Genomic DNA, 16,339 nt, shown 5'->3' with positions numbered 1-16,339 from the left:
TAAGACATACTACATGAGGGGGTGATCTTCAGGTTGCCAGCGGTCGGGGTCACGGCGACCAGCATACCGGCGCCGGAATCCCGACCGCCGGCATACCGACTTCTTTTCTCCCTCTTGGGGGTCCACGACCCCCCTGGAGGGAGAATAGTTAGACACCGTGCCCGCAGCGTGGCGAGAGCAGCAAGCCCGCAAGGGACTAATTTGCGCTCGCCCAGCTGTCGGTATGCCGGCGGTCGGGATACCGGCGCCGGTATGCTAGTCGCCGGGACCCCGACCGCCGGCAAACCATACTACACCCTACATGAGGCTATACCAAGCTGTAATTTAGAAGAAAAAGTTGCACAAAGGTTGATATTAATGAAAGATGGTCGCCCCCTCCCTCCCTGTGGCTATTCAATTAGCCCCAAAGCTGGCACTGATTGGGGACTTTTTTTCAGGCAGATAAAAAAAAAAAAAAAAATCCCAGATAAACAGCCCCGTTTTCGCGATTGTGGCCACAAAAACACATACAATCCGGGTTAAAGGAACGGACATATGTGTTTTCGCCCGAAAATGGGTAATTTTTCGGGAGGAAAAAAAAAAAAAAAAACGGGCTACAATTAAATTGCCCGAAGGAAAAAAAAAAAAAGTCAGTAAAGATTGTGGTAATAGGTTTTTTTTTTCTCCCAAAAAATTTCGGCACTAATTGTATTCTCCCCAGATTGAATTCTGGCAATCAGGAAAATTGAATCTATACATTTTCTAAATGCAGTTGAGTTAAAGTGAAATAATTACTAGGGTATGTTTTGCACGCTTTTTATTATTATTTATTTATACAAAATAGTTGCCACAAAACCAATGTAAGATCAAATACAACTGACAGTTATGTGAAAAAAAGCGTAAAAAATGTTTTTTTGTGACTGACAAAAAGTCACAATTTCTGTAGAAGTATAAATGTGTATATATGTAACTTCTTTCCTTTGTAGCAAGAAGAGAAATTGTGTTCTTCAGAGACAAGGTCACATGTAATAAATGTCCATTTCACCTTAGTGTTCTTTATAACATTTTAAATATAATGGAAAAAAAAAAAAAAATGAAAAAATACACAATTATGTCTCCCCATAAATAATATATTTTCTTATAAAACTCCCTCACGCTGGCTCATAGTGTACATCATGTGAGAAGGCTATAGAGCAAATCTCAAAGTTGTCTTCTTCATAACAGAGCGTCTGTCACCTTTTTCAGCTCAGACACCCAGTCTGGATCCATATCATCTTCTTCAAAGTCCCTGCAGATAGGAAACGAAAATAAAAATAAAAACACAGACCCCTGCACACAGTAATTAGAAATATTTGTAACTTATAGTTATGGAATGCACTGAATATAGTACATGCGGCTAATTATATCTCATGTTATAATACTGCCTGGGATGTGGTCAGGATCCTGACAGTCTGAAAACCGACAGGGGGATCCCGCCGGGCAGAATCCCAACGGATCCCGCCGGTAAGTACAGGAGGTTAGGCACTAGGGGGAGGGTAAGGGTCAGGCTGTGGGGTGGGGGTTGTTGCTTAGGCTGTAGTAGAGGTTGATTAGGGTTGGCCGCTGGAGAAGTGGGTGAGGGTTACTGGTCGGCTTTAAATGCTTTCCGGGATCAGTCAGGATTTTGACTGTTGGGATGCCGCTGACTGTCTGGATTCTCATTGCTGGGATTTTCTATCCAATCCCATTGCCTGGTGCAGATTCAGACTACATTACTGGTTTTACGGTTTCCATGTACAAATGTATCTGTCTGCTATACAACTGTGCTAAGAGTCATTTAGCCTACACACTAAGCTATCCTTTAACTGCAGTGTCAAAGAATCTACTAACCCCAACCTCACAACTGAACTGGTTGCTCATAAAATAACCACGGAGCATATTAGCATTACCCCAAAATATTTTGTTCCAAATGAATATATAACTTACGTGTCTTCATCATCAGATCTGGGCTCAAATCGCTCGGGATCTAGGTCAGGTTCCACCTCTCTGCTGTCTGTAGCATCTGGGGCTTGGATATGAATAAATAGTGGCCCTCTGAGACAATCGTCCGGAGCTTCTATAGTATGAAGATAGAAGAAAATTATCTAAGACAATAACTTGCTACAGTAAATAAACTAGACTGTAAGACTCCCAGGTCACGGTAAAGCTGGCCACACAATGAGATACTGGCCAGTTGGCTGGGTGTGTGGCCAAAATCATTATCTGGCATACTGGTATATCTATATGCCCAGCAGAACAGGCAAGGTATGACTGCTTGGCCTGTGAGCCTGTCGGCTAGAAATCATCCAATTTGGCCAACTACGAATTTGTCCAAATTGGACATCGGTTCCATCTCTGGGCAAGGGGGAAAAATGTATGGACACCTTAAGACAAGGAAAGATGTATCAAACCGTCTAAAGAGAGAAAGTGGATATGTTGCCCATAGCAACCAAACTGTCATTATATAGACATTAAGAAGAGATCTGTCTGACATCTCCGCTCACATTTGTCATATCATCATCATCATCATCATCATCATCCATTAATGATGTGGCACAATGGTGTACTGTATATAAGTGTCTTCCATTGCTTCCATTCATGTAAGACCAGTCTAGTCCGGAGCTCTGCTTCTTAGCTATATTAGAGACTTTGCAGACAGGACGGATTTTACAGTTCAAGACTATGCAATCTTCTCTGCCATCAGGATAAAAGCAAATTATACTTACCAATAATTTCATTTCTCCGAAATACTTCATGGCAGCCCTTACTTTTGGGATTATATCCCATTCCTAACTTTAGACAGGGAATTTTTTTACTCACTCAAGGACCACCCCCTTTGGGTATATAGCCCTGCTCCTCCCCTTCCTCCATTAGTCCTTTGAGTGTCTCCTACGACCAGGCTCTATTAAAAACGTTACTAAGGGAGGGATTAATGTAGGCTGCCATGAAGTATCTCGGAGAAATGAAATTATCTGTAAGTATAATTTGCTTTTTTCTCCTACACTACTTCATGGCAGCCCTTACTTTTGGGATATACCAACACTCACTATAGGGAGGGCAATATAAATACACAAGAGACATTGTCTTAATGCTAAAAATGATAATTTGTTTAATTCAATGCCTCATCAAAGATACGTTTTCCAAAGTGGACGTCTACAACATCTACCGCATAATGACTAGAGAATGTATGTATGGAAGACCATGTAGCTGCTGCACATATATCTTTCGCCGAGAGCCGTGCCTTTCTAGCCCAAGAAGCTGGCACAGCCCTGGTAGAGTGTGCCTTTAGCTCCTCCGGAACCTAACGACCATTCTGAATGTAAACAAACATCAGGAGTTCCGTATTCCATATGGAAATGGTCTGTTTCGTAGGTTTTTCGCCCTTTCTTGAATACAACACAAACAGGTGCTTTGTTTTCCGAAACTCTTTAATTCTCTGCAGGTAGACTGAGATTGATCTTATTAGATCCAAATTATGCATTTTCTGCTCCTCCTCATTCTGCGGATGCGGATAGAATGATGGTAACACAATGTCCTGATTCAAATGGAAATCTAACACCACTTTAGGCAGAAAATCTGGATTAGTTCTTAGAACAAGTCTATCCGGAAAGAAATTGAGATAGGGCTCCTCGGACCACAGAGCTTGTAGCTCTTCTGGCTGAGGTGATGGCTACCAAAAACACTACTTTCCAAGTTAGAAATTTAATCGAGACGTCCTGTAATGGCTCAAACGGGGACAACATTAATTAATTTAAAACTAAATTTAAATCCCATGGAGCGAGAACCGACCTAATCCGAGGTTTTATCCCTTTAATTGCCTGACAGAACTTCTTCACCAGGCCCTCATCGGACAATCTTCACTCCAACAGGACACTCAGAGCTGCTATCTGGACCTTGATAGTGGATACTGCCAGTCCCTTTTCAAAGCCATCCAACAGGATTTGTAAGACCTGAGACGTCTCTGCTTTCTGCGGGTTAAATCTTGAGCCGGACCAAGAAATGAAAGCTTTCCAGACTCTATAATAGATATTAGAGCATACTTTTATCCTCGACTGAATAAGGAAACTAACGACTTGTTCAGATAAACCTTTGTTTTTTAATAATTGCCGTTCAATTTCCATGCCGTCAAATGAAGTTGCTGTAGATTCGGGTGCAGCAATGGACCCTGACATAACAGATCTGTTACTAGCGGCAACGTCCAAGGCTCTCCTACTGCCATCCTTAGTACTGAGGGAAACCACACTCTCTTCGGCCAATATGGGAGAACTATTATGACCTGCGCCCTTTCTTTCCTGATCTTCCTTAGAATATGTGCAATCATTGGAAACAGAGGGAAAACATATGCTAGCTTGAACCTCCATGGGAGAGAAAAGACATCCACTCCGCTAGATCCTGGGAGATGATATCGGGAGAAGAACAGAGGAACTTTCGCATTAATGTGCATGGCCATTAGATCTACCTGAGGCTGGCCGAATTTCTGTACAATCTGCGTGAACACCGTGTCGTTCAATTCCCATTCTCCTGGTAACACCTCTCGCCTGCTGAGGAAATCAGCCACAGAATTGTCTACTCCTGGAACATGTAGCGCTGATAGGGACTCTAGATGACCTTCTGCCCAACGTAGTATGTTTGACACCTCTTCCATTAACACCTGACTTCTGGTGCCTCCTTGCCGATTGAGATAGGCTACCACTGCTACATTGTCTGAAAATATTCTGAGATGTGTCCCCTGTAATTGCTCCTGGAAATACTTCATCACTTTACACACGGCTCTCATTTCTCTGTGGTTTGAAGACAGCCTTTTCTCCTCCCGGTTCCATCTGCCTTGGCAGTTCTGCTGCAACAGGTGTGCCCCCCATCCAACTGCACTTGCATCTGTCGTTAGAATAAGATAGTGACGATCTGACAAAGTCGTCTTTCTGTCGACCAGTTCCGTCACCATCCACCAGTCTAGGGAGCACCTTGCTTTTTGACATAACTTTATGCGACAATTCAGGGAATAACGTCTCCGACAGTAGCTTAGGATATCTAGCTGAAGATCCCTCATTCGCCATCTCGCCCAAGGGACCACGTCTATGGTGGAGGCCATCATCCCTAAAAGACGCATCCCCTGACGCAGTGTCACGCTGTTGCACTCTTTTAGCAGAGAAGCCAGATCCCGAATTTTTGAGCACCTTTCCTTCGAAAGACCTATCGTATAACTGATAGTATCCACCTGTACTTCGAGAAACTGGATCTTTTGCCTTGGTTCTAAGCTGGCTTTTTCCCCAGTTTATTAACCAGCCATGCTCTTGTAGGATCTGCAGCGTCACCCCCAATGCTTCCTTTACTTTCCGAACCGACTCTCCGCATACTAGTAGGTCGTCCAGATATGACCAGATCGCTATTCTTCGTCCTCTCATCACGGTCACCAGTGCCGACAGGACCTTGGTAAATATCCTTGGAGACGTCTTCAGACCGAAAGGGAGGCACGTAAACTGAAAATGTTTGCCCATGACGCAGAACCTCAGGTACTTTCTGTGCCGCCGGCTTACTGGTACATGAAAATAAGCATCCTTTAGGTCTATGGATGCTAAGAAATCCTCTTTCCTTACACCCGACAGAATGGATTTCATCGTCTCCATATGAAATGTTATTGTTTTTATATATTTGTTGAGTTGTCTGAGATCTAGTATAGTCCTGAAGTCTCCAGACGCCTTTTTTTATCAGGAATATTCTGGATTAGAACCTGCTCTTTCTTTCTGAAGGTGGGACAGTCTCTACTGCTTTTGCCCTGATAAGCTTTTCTAAACTGTCCTCCAGGGCTCTTAATTCCAGACTCACAGTTGGTCTTTCCGAGATTACAAATTTGTCCTTTTTTGGGACCTCGGAGAACTCTATCCGGTATCCCTGAGATATCACGTCCAGTACCCACATATCCTGAATTGAACTCTGCCACTGACTGACAAACTTTTGGAGTCTGTCTCCTACTGGAAAGGATACTGGAACTCTGCAACAGTCATTGCCTTCGTCCACCTCTTCTGTAAGCCTGACGAAAGGACTGCGTATAAGCTCGTCCTGGCCCAGAGGCATCACCAGGTGTGGGTACACCCGGTGCACAATCTGCATTACTACACCCCCTCCTCCCACACTCACCTCGCCGGAGCAGCGGCCGGACGAAAAGGGGCTTGGCCTAATGTAAAGGGGGCACGGCCTCACGGGTCACATCTTCTTCACTCCGTGGGCTGTATCCTGCTTCCTCTGAAATGCTGGCTGCCCCCGGAGACTAGGCAGTGTGCAGTGCCGACTCCTTTTCTGTGACAGGAGCCGAGTGCTGCAGAGGATTATCACACTGCAGCACTCGGCTCCTGTCACTGCAGAAGAGCCAGCACTTGGTGTCACCCCTTCCGTGGGTGATACCTGGGTGCGGGCCGCACCCCCAGCACCCGCCTTCTGACGCCACTGTCCTGGCCTATAACTTCTTGCCTCCTTAAACTGCTGTCTGGAGGAAGGAAATGGAAATCTATTTCTTCTGTCTTGAGGTAACTTCGCTGATTTACCTCCTGACATTTTTTGTATAATGGCCTCTAGCTTATTGCCAAATAATAGAGAACCCTCGTACGGTAGGGACACCAGTCGGTTTTTGGAATGCATATCTGCTGACCATGACCGAAGCCACAGGGCCCTTCTGGCCATTACACCTGCCGCCATGGACTTTGCTGCAAAATCTAGCACATCCAAAGAGGCTTTGCACAGATACTCTATGCCTTTGAGCATGATACCTAGACTTCTTTGCAAATATTGCCTTGAGATCTTTTCCTCCACATCTGTGGACAACACTGATCCCCAAACTCTCAATGCTCTGGAAACAGACGCAACAGCCACACCAGACTTTAAAGACACCGCTGAGGACATGTGCAATTTCTTTAGCGCACTCTCCGTACGTTTATCCATGCCATCCTTCAGGACCGCTCCGTCCTCTAACAGAATAGTAGTTTTAGACACCATTTCTGCCACTGCAGCATCAACTTTAGGAACTGCACACCAGCCCACAAATTGCTCATCGTCTACCGGGAACATACGATCAACTCGTTTAATATTGCCAAGTCTCTTATCAATGTTTTGCCACTCCTTAGACACTACCTCCTTCAATGCTTTGTGGACTGGAAAACACCTGCTCTTTTTGGATTTATCCCCAAACAGTATATCTTCATCATCATCTTTTTTACCCGTCTGCTTATAATTCATGGTCTTAAATATATTCTTTAAGAGACTGTCCACAAGTTCCAAATTAAATTTTCTATCCTCCTCTTTTTCCTCCTACTCCGTACTAGAGGAATCGTGATAGTCAACATAATTGCAATCATTAGAGGCTGACTCGTCCTGAGAATCAACACTAGCCAGGGATCTAGATCTTTTATTTCCCTGCAAATCAGCCAGCTGCTCCTTAGTAACAAAGGATCTTTTCATCCACTCCTTTAACTCCTGTATCTGTCTGGATTGATTAGCCTGCTGACTACCACATTGTGTACAGTCCTCACAGAACTAAGCCGTCCATTGATTTTATTAATGCTCTCGCCCCTCACCCCCTACCACCTTTTCCACCCCAATAATCACTCGGACAACTGAATTGCGATTTAAAAGGTCACAGCCAAATTTATTGATCGAATTAGAATTGGTACTCTATAAGTGGGTGGCGAGAAAGCAGTGCGTAACCCCGGCTACAGTCTACATGTTAAATTTCTCCTAAATTAAACAACGGGGCGGAACCTAAGTCCCGCCCTTGCGCAAGTTAGCTGAGCGGTACCACTTCCCACCATTGGCATAGCACCGGTCCACCCTTAAGATGACGACCGTGTCGGCCCTTGAGGCCACGACAAACTCGCCGAGTATCTGGGGGAAGTGCCGGCCAACCGACGTTGCGCTACTACAGACTGCCGAGGAGCACTGCTTGCCGCGCCTGCTGGACCTCTTTTGCCAGACCATAATTAAAGCCCGAAATGGCCTGACGGTGCCTCCACCGGACGTAAAACTTAATTTCAAAATTCCAGTTACCTCACCTCTGCCCTAGTAATAATTAAAATTCTGGACTGGCCTATTGGTGCCTTCACCGAAAATAAAAAACAATTGAATTCCTAAATATCAGGGCCAATTGCCCTACCACATGGGCGGGAGGGTGGGTGCCTTCTTGGATCCTTGTTCAGCATGAAAGAGGGAGCCTGCCTAGCATTCCTGGTCTTTTTTACCTCCCAGGTAACTCTCCTCCCCTTTTTCCTACAGGCTGCTCCTATGCTACCTGCTCTATCCTCCCCTTCCCCCTCCCCTCCCCCTTTCTCCTAATCCCTGCCCCAGGCTTCCTTCTTTTTAAAAAACCAGGACGCTTATTTATTCTCAGTCCTATTTGGCCATCGAATTCTTTTCACATTCTTATCAGAGGAGAAAATCTTATCACAGGCTGCACACTGCACATCCTTATGCCTCTTCTTACACAGGGGTAAATTTACTAAGGTGGGAGATTTTTAGAACTGGTGATGTTGCCCATAGCAACCAATCAGATTATATCTATTATCTGCTAGAAGCAGCTAGATAAATGGTAAGTAGAATCTGATTGGTTGCCATGGGCAACATCACCAGTTCTAAAAATCACCCACCTTAATAAATTTACCCCACAGTCTCTTCTTAGGTGGAGACACACTATAAAAAAACAACAGTAATAAAAATACAATTGAGAACCTACACTAACCAAGCTACAAGGTAAAAAAGTAAAAATGTAAAACATAGGGAAAAAAATGAAAACATAGAAAAAATGCCCTCTATAAGGACTTACCTCTTCTGGGCACTGACAGGCTTTTGGGGAGAAGGCTCTCTTGCCATGCTGGTAAGCATATACATATCCTGCCCAACTTATAGGAGTCTCTCATCACTCCTGGTGTGCAGCGCCATTTATTTACTGAAAAAACCATAGAGCAAGCGGCGCTGAGCAGACCGTCCCACCTGACTAGGACAGCCGCTCCAGCACTTCCGCCCGCCAGCCGAAGCACGCTGCCTCTCTCTACAGCGCTTCCGCCCACCAGCCGCACATCCCCTTCACTCTGCTGCCCTTCCAGCCATCGCGACTTCCGGTCCCGCCGAAGACCCGGCGCGCTGCAGCGAGCGGGGAACCTGACCAGGGGAGACGGCTCCAGGCGGCAGTTTAGTGATAGAGAGAGGGTCCAGCAGTGTTACCAAACGGGCGGACACCTTAAGCTGATAGCGGGGACTTACTTGACCGCCCCAAGCACAACTAGCCTTCCCCAGGGAGCCACCCTCCTCCAGCACGGCTGCAGTGAGGCATATTCGCTGGGAAATAGAGGTAAGCCCTTTAGAAAAATAAAACAATCATTACCCTGTCCAGCTAGGAGACAGGAAAAAATAAGAATTTACTTACCGATAATTCTATTTCTCATAGTCCGTAGTGGATGCTGGGGACTCCGTAAGGACCATGGGGAATAGCGGCTCCGCAGGAGACTGGGCACATCTAAAGAAAGCTTTAGGACTAACTGGTGTGCACTGGCTCCTCCCCCTATGACCCTCCTCCAAGCCTCAGTTAGGATACTGTGCCCGGACGAGCGTACACAATAAGGAAGGATTTTGAATCCCGGGTAAGACTCATACCAGCCACACCAATCACACCGTATAACTTGTGATCTGAACCCAGTTAACAGTATGATAACAGAGGAGCCTCTGAAAAGATGGCTCCCAACAATAATAACCCGATTTTTGTAACAATAACTATGTACAAGTATTGCAGACAATCCGCACTTGGGATGGGCGCCCAGCATCCACTACGGACTATGAGAAATAGAATTATCGGTAAGTAAATTCTTATTTTCTCTAACGTCCTAAGTGGATGCTGGGGACTCCGTAAGGACCATGGGGATTATACCAAAGCTCCCAAACGGGCGGGAGAGTGCGGATGACTCTGCAGCACCGAATGAGAGAACTCCAGGTCCTCCTCAGCCAGGGTATCAAATTTGTAGAATTTAGCAAACGTGTTTGCCCCTGACCAAGTAGCTGCTCGGCAAAGTTGTAAAGCCGAGACCCCTCGGGCAGCCGCCCAAGATGAGCCCACTTTCCTTGTGGAACGGGCTTTTACAGATTTTAGCTGTGGCAGGCCTGCCACAGAATGTGCAAGCTGAATTGTACTACAAATCCAACGAGCAATAGTCTGCTTAGAAGCAGGAGCACCCAGCTTGTTGGGTGCATACAGGATAAACAGCGAGTCAGATTTCCTGACTCCAGCCGTCCTGGAAATATTTTCAGGGCCCTGACAACATCCAGCAACTTGGATTCCTCCAAGTCCCTAGTAGCCGCAGGCACCACAATAGGTTGGTTCAGGTGAAAACGCTGGAACCACCTTAGGGAGAAACTGAGGACGAGTCCTCAATTCCGCCCTGTCCGAATGGAAAATCAGATAAGGGCTTTTACAGGATAAAGCCGCTAATTCTGACACGCGCCTGGCCCAGGCCAGGGCCAACAGCATGACCACTTTCCATGTGAGCTATTTTAACTCCACAGATTTAAGTGGTTCAAACCAATGTGACTTTTGGAACCCAAACTACATTGAGATCCCAAATTGCCACTGGAGGCACAAAAGGAGGCTGTATATGCAGTACCCCTTTTACAAACGTCTAAACTTCAGGGACTGAAGCTAGTTCTTTTTTGGAAGAAAATTGACAGGGCCGAAATCTGAACCTTAATGGACCCCAATTTCAGGCCCATAGACACTCCTGTTTGCAGGAAATGTAGGAATCGACTCAGTTGAATTTCCTCCGTCGGGCCTTACTGGCCTCGCACTACGCAACATATTTTCGCCAATTGCGGTGATAATGTTTTTGCGGTTACATCCTTCCTGGCTTTAGATCAGGATATGGATGACTTCATCCGGAATGCCTTTTTTCCTTCAGGATCCGGTGTTCAACCGGCATGCCGTCAAACGCAGCCGCGGTAAGTTTTGGAACAGACAGGGTCCTTGCTGGAGCAGGTCCCTTCTTAGAGGTAGAGGCCACGGATCCTCCGTGAGCATCTCTTGAAGTTCCGGTTACCAAGTCCTTCTTGACCAATCCGGAGCCATGAATATAGTGCTTTCTCCTCTCCATCTTATCAATCTCAGTACCTTGGGTATGAGAGGCAGAGGAGGGAACACATACACTGACTGGTACACCCACGGTGTTACCAGAGCGTCTACAACTATTGCCTGAGGGTCTCTTGACCTGGCGCAATACCTGTCGAGTTTTTTTAATCATGTGGACGACTTCTGGGTGAAGTCCCCACTCTCCCAGGTGGAGGTCGTGCTGAGGAAGTCTGCTTCCCAGTTGTCCACTCCCGGAATGAATACTGTTGACAGTGCTATCACATGATTTTCCGCCCAGCGAAGAATCCCTGCAGCTTCTGCCATTGCCCTCCTGCTTCTTGTGCCACCCTGTCTGTTTACGTGGGTGACTGCCATGATGTTGTCCGACTGGATCAACACCGGCTGACCTTGAAGCAGAGGTCTTGCTAAGCTTAGAGCATTGTAAATGGCCCTTAGCTTCAGGATATTTATGTGAAGTGATGTATCCAGGCTTGACCCTAAGCCCTGGATATTCCTTCCCTGTGTGACTGCTCCCCAGCCTCGCAGGCTGGCATCCGTGGTCACCAGGACCCAGTCCTGAATGCCGAATCTGCGGCCCTCTAGAAGATGAGCACTCTGCAACCACCACAGGATGGATACCCTTGTCCTTGGTGACAGGGTTATCCGCTGATGCATCTGAAAATGCGACCCGGACCATTTGTCCAGTAGGTTCCACTGGAAAGTTCTTGCGTGGAATCTAACGAATGGGATTGCTTCGTAGGAAGCCACCATTTTTACCCAGAACCCTTGTGCATTGATGCACTGAGACTTGGTTCGGTTTTAGGAGGTTCCTGACTAGCTCGGATAACTCCCTGGCTTTCTCTTCCGGGAGAAACACCTTTTTTTCTGGACTGTGTCCAGGAACATCCCTAGGAAAAAGAAGACAAGTCGTCGGAACCAGCTGCGATTTTGGAATATTGAGAATCCAATCGTGCTGCCGCAACACTACCTGAGATAGTGCTACACCGACTTCCAACTGTTCCCTGGATCTTACCCTTATCAGGGAATCGTCCAAGTAAGGGATAACTAAAATTCCCTTCCTTCGAAGGGATATCATTTCGGCCATTACCTTGGTAAAGACCCGGGGTGCCGTGGACCATCCCTACGGCAGCGTCTGAACTGATAGTGACAGTTCTGTACAATAACCTGAGGTACCCTTGGTGAGAAGGGTAAATTTTGACATGAAGGTAAGCATCCTTGATGTCCCGAGACATCATGTAGTCCCCTTCTTCCAGGTTCGCAATCACTGCTCTGAGTGACTCAATCTTGAATTTGAACCTCTGTATGTAAGTGTTCAAAGATTTTAGATTTTAGATTTAGATTTAGAATCGGTCTCACCGAGCCGTCTGGCTTCGGTACCACAATAGTGTGGAATAATACCCCGTTCCCTGTTGCAGGAGGGGTACCTTGATTATCACCTGCTGGGAATACAGCTTGTGAATGGCTTCCAAAACTGCCTCCCTGTCAGAGGGAGACGTCGGTAAAGCCGACTTTTGGAAACGGCGAGGGGGAGACGTCTCGAATTCCAATATGTACCCTTGAGATATTACCTGAAGGATCCAGGGGTCTACTTGCGAGTGAGCCCACTGCGCACTGAAATTCATTGAGAACGGGCCCCCACCGTGCCTGAGCTTGTAAGGCCCTAGCGTCATACTGAGGGCTTGGCAGAGGCGGGAAAGGGTTTCTGTTCCTGGGAACTGGCTAATCTCTTCAGCCTTTTTCCTCTCCCTCTGTCACGAGCAGAAAAGAGGAACCTTTTGTCCGCTTGCCAACAAAGGACTGCGCCTGATAATACGGCGTCTTATTTTGAGAGGCGACCTGGGGTACAAACGTGGATTTCCCAGTTGTTGCCGTGGCCACCAGGTCTAAAAGACCGACCCCAAATGTCCCTTTTCAAAGGCAATACTTCCAAATGCCGTTTGGAATCCGCATCACCTGACCATTTTACTGGTAGAATTGGACAACGCACTTATACTTGATGCCAGTCGGCAAATATTCCGCTGTGCATCATGCATATATAGAAATGCATCTTTTAAATGCTCTATAGGCAATAATATACTATCCTTATCTAGGATATCAATATTTCCAGTCAGGGAATCCGACCATGCCAACCCAGCACTGCACCTCCAGGCTGAGGCGATTGCTGGTCGCAGTATAACACCAGTATGTGTGTGAATACATTTTTGGATACCCTCCTGCTTTCTATCAGCAGGATCCTTAAGGGCGGCCATCTCATGAGAGGGTAGAGCCCTTGTTCTTACAAACGTGTGAGCGCCTTATCCCCCCTAGGGGGTGTTTCCCAACGCACCCTAACCTCTGGCGGGAAAGGGTATACACCAATACTTTTTAAGAAATTATCAATTGTTATCGGGGGGAAACCCACGCATCATCACACACCTCATTTTATTTCTCAGATTCAGGAAAACTACAGGTAGTTTTTCCCTCACCGAACATAATACCCCTTTTTGGTGGTACTCGTATTATCAGAAATGTATAAAACATTTTCCATTGTCTCAATCATGTAACGTGTGGCCCTACTGGAAATCACGGTTGTCTCTTCACCGTCGACACAGGAGTCAGTATCCGTGTCGGCGTCTGTATCTGCCATCTGAGGTAACGGGCGCTTTAGAGCCCCTGACGGCCTATGAGACGTCTGGACAGGCACAAGCTGAGTAGCCGGCTGTCTCATGTCAACCACTGTTTTTTTATACAGAGCTGACACTGTCACGTAATTTTCAACAGTACATCCACTCAGGTGTCGACCCCCTAGGTGGTGACATCACTGTTACAGACACTCTGCTCCGTCTCCACATCATTTTTCTCCTCATACATGTCGACACAAACGTACCGACACACAGCACACACACAAGGAATGCTCTGATAGAGGACAGGACCCCACTAGCCCTTTGGGGAGACAGAGGGAGAGTATGCCAGCACACACCAGAGCGCTATATATATATACAGGGATAACCTTATATAAGTGTTTTTCCCCTTATAGCTGCTGTATGTTTTAATACTGCGCCTAATTAGTGCCCCCCTCTTTTTTTTTTAACCCTTTCTGTAGTGTAGTGACTGCAGGGAAGAGCCAGGGAGCTTCCCTCCAACTGAGCTGTGAGGGAAAATGGCGCCAGTGTGCTGAGGAGATAGGCTCCGCCCCCTTTTCGGCGGCCTTATCTCCCGTTTTTCTGTATATTCTGGCAGGGGTTAAATGCATCCATATAGCCCAGGAGCTATATGTGATGTATTTTTTGCCATGTAAGGTATTTTTATCATGTTTTATTGCGTCTCAGGGCGCCCCCCCCAGCGCCCTGCACCCTCAGTGACCGGAGTATGAAGTGTGCTGAGAGCAATGGCGCACAGCTGCAGTGCTGTGCGCTACCTTATTGAAGACAGGAACGTCTTCTGCCGCCGATTTTTCCGGACCTCTTCGCTCTTCTGGCTCTGTAAGGGGGCCGGCGGCGCGGCTCCGGGACCCATCCAGGCTGGGCCTGTGATCGTCCCTCTGGAGCTAATGTCCAGTAGCCAAGAAGCCCAATCCACTCTGCACGCAGGTGAGTTCGCTTCTTCTCCCCTTAGTCCCTCGATGCAGTGAGCCTGTTGCCAGCAGGTCTCACTGAAAATAACAAACCTAAACTAAAACTTTCACTAAGAAGCTCAGGAGAGCCCCTAGTGTGCACCCTTCTCGTCGGGCACAGAAATCTAACTGAGGCTTGGAGGAGGGTCATAGGGGGAGGAGCCAGTGCACACCAGTTAGTCCTAAAGCTTTCTTTAGATGTGCCCAGTCTCCTGCGGAGCCGCTATTCCCCATGGTCCTTACGGAGTCCCCAGCATCCACTTAGGACGTTAGAGAAAAGACTAATGGAGAAAGGGGAGGAGCAGGGCTATATACCCAAAGGGGGTGGTCCTTCAGTGAGTAAAAAAATTCCCTGTCTAAAGTTAGGAATGGGATATAATCCCAAAAGTAAGGGCTGCCATGAAGTAGTGTAGGAGAAAAAGAGTTATCCAGTGTACCGGAATAATAATAATAATAATAATAATATTAATCTGTCAAATATATAACATCTAATGTACATGCTGGATTATAGACGTTTGCATATAATGTTACTATTATACTGGATTAGACGGGTGTGGTATAGAAGATCTACATTTATTAGATAGACAGTCAATAGATCGTCACCATATGTGTCAACAGGTTCAAACAGTCAACAGGGTCAAAGGGTCAACATGGGAATGGTCGATACACATTTTTTTATGGCTTTTTTGGTGTCATTTTGTATGTTTCATCACCTGTGATCCTAATTAGTGGTAATGTAGATGCTCGCCATACTTCGGTCAAGGTGCCTCCCTCTGCCACCGCTGCGCAAGACACAGGTTACTATTCCCAATTGTAGCCCACGTGGATGGTAAACCAAGCTAAAGTTTAACAAAATATAACCCCCACTCCCCCCACAAAAAAACCATATGGGTGTCGACAATTGTTATGTTGACCTTTTGAATCCGTTGACCTTTTACTTGTTGATCTTTTGACCTGGTCAACCTAATGCCTGTCGACTATATGGTGTCGACCTATTCGCTGTCTATCTAGACAGTGTCTATCCATAATCCAGATACTGGATTAGTCATGTTTGCATATAATGCTACTATTACGCTGAATTAGACATGATTGCATATAAAGTTACTATTACGTGATATTAAAGAAGTCCATTTTGGGTTTACTTTATCAAACCAATGTATATTGTTTCAAATGCACATATTAGGAAATGTGCAGAGCTGCCAGTACACACTCCTGGTCTACCACCACTTATGTATAGATATGGCTTGAGGACACAGTGCGGTAAATTTACTAAGATGGGAGTTCTCTTTAAGATGGGATGTTGCTCATTTATCTGGGATCCGGTCTGAAGATAGACAGTGTCTAGGTCGACAATGTTTAGGTCGACCACTATAGGTCGACATTCACTAGGTCGACATGGATGGAAGGTCGACAGGGTTTCTAGGTCGACAGGTCTAAAGGTCGACATGAGTTTTTCACATGTTTTTTCTTTTTTTCAATTTTTTCATACTTAACGATCCACGTGGACTACGATTGGAACGGTAAAGTGTGCCGAGCGAAGCCGTAGTGGAGCGAAGGCACCATGCCCGAAGCATGGCGAGCGAAGCGAGCCATGCGAGGGGACGCGGTGCACTAATTTGGGATCCCGGTCACTCTAC

The 16,339-nt window shown here is 46.3% G+C and overlaps 1 protein-coding gene across 3 annotated transcripts in view; it reads right to left on the bottom strand.

Moving 5' to 3' along the window:
• Positions 1-781: 781 nt before the first annotated feature.
• Positions 782-16,339, bottom strand: part of NEK3 (NIMA related kinase 3) — a 139,914-nt gene continuing 124,356 nt past the window's right edge. For all 3 annotated transcript variants that reach the window (XM_063951935.1, XM_063951934.1, XM_063951936.1), the window contains 2 exons: positions 1,945-2,074; positions 782-1,267 (listed from right to left, as the gene is read on the bottom strand). In XM_063951935.1, coding sequence (XP_063808005.1) covers positions 1,195-1,267; positions 1,945-2,074 — 203 coding nt within the window. In that variant the 3' untranslated portion in view covers positions 782-1,194. The remainder of the gene's footprint in view (positions 1,268-1,944; positions 2,075-16,339) is intronic.

This window comes from Pseudophryne corroboree, chromosome 2, assembly GCF_028390025.1.
Source record: "Pseudophryne corroboree isolate aPseCor3 chromosome 2, aPseCor3.hap2, whole genome shotgun sequence".
Taxonomy (NCBI): domain Eukaryota; kingdom Metazoa; phylum Chordata; class Amphibia; order Anura; family Myobatrachidae; genus Pseudophryne; species Pseudophryne corroboree.
This window is presented reverse-complemented; position numbering and strand designations above follow the sequence as displayed.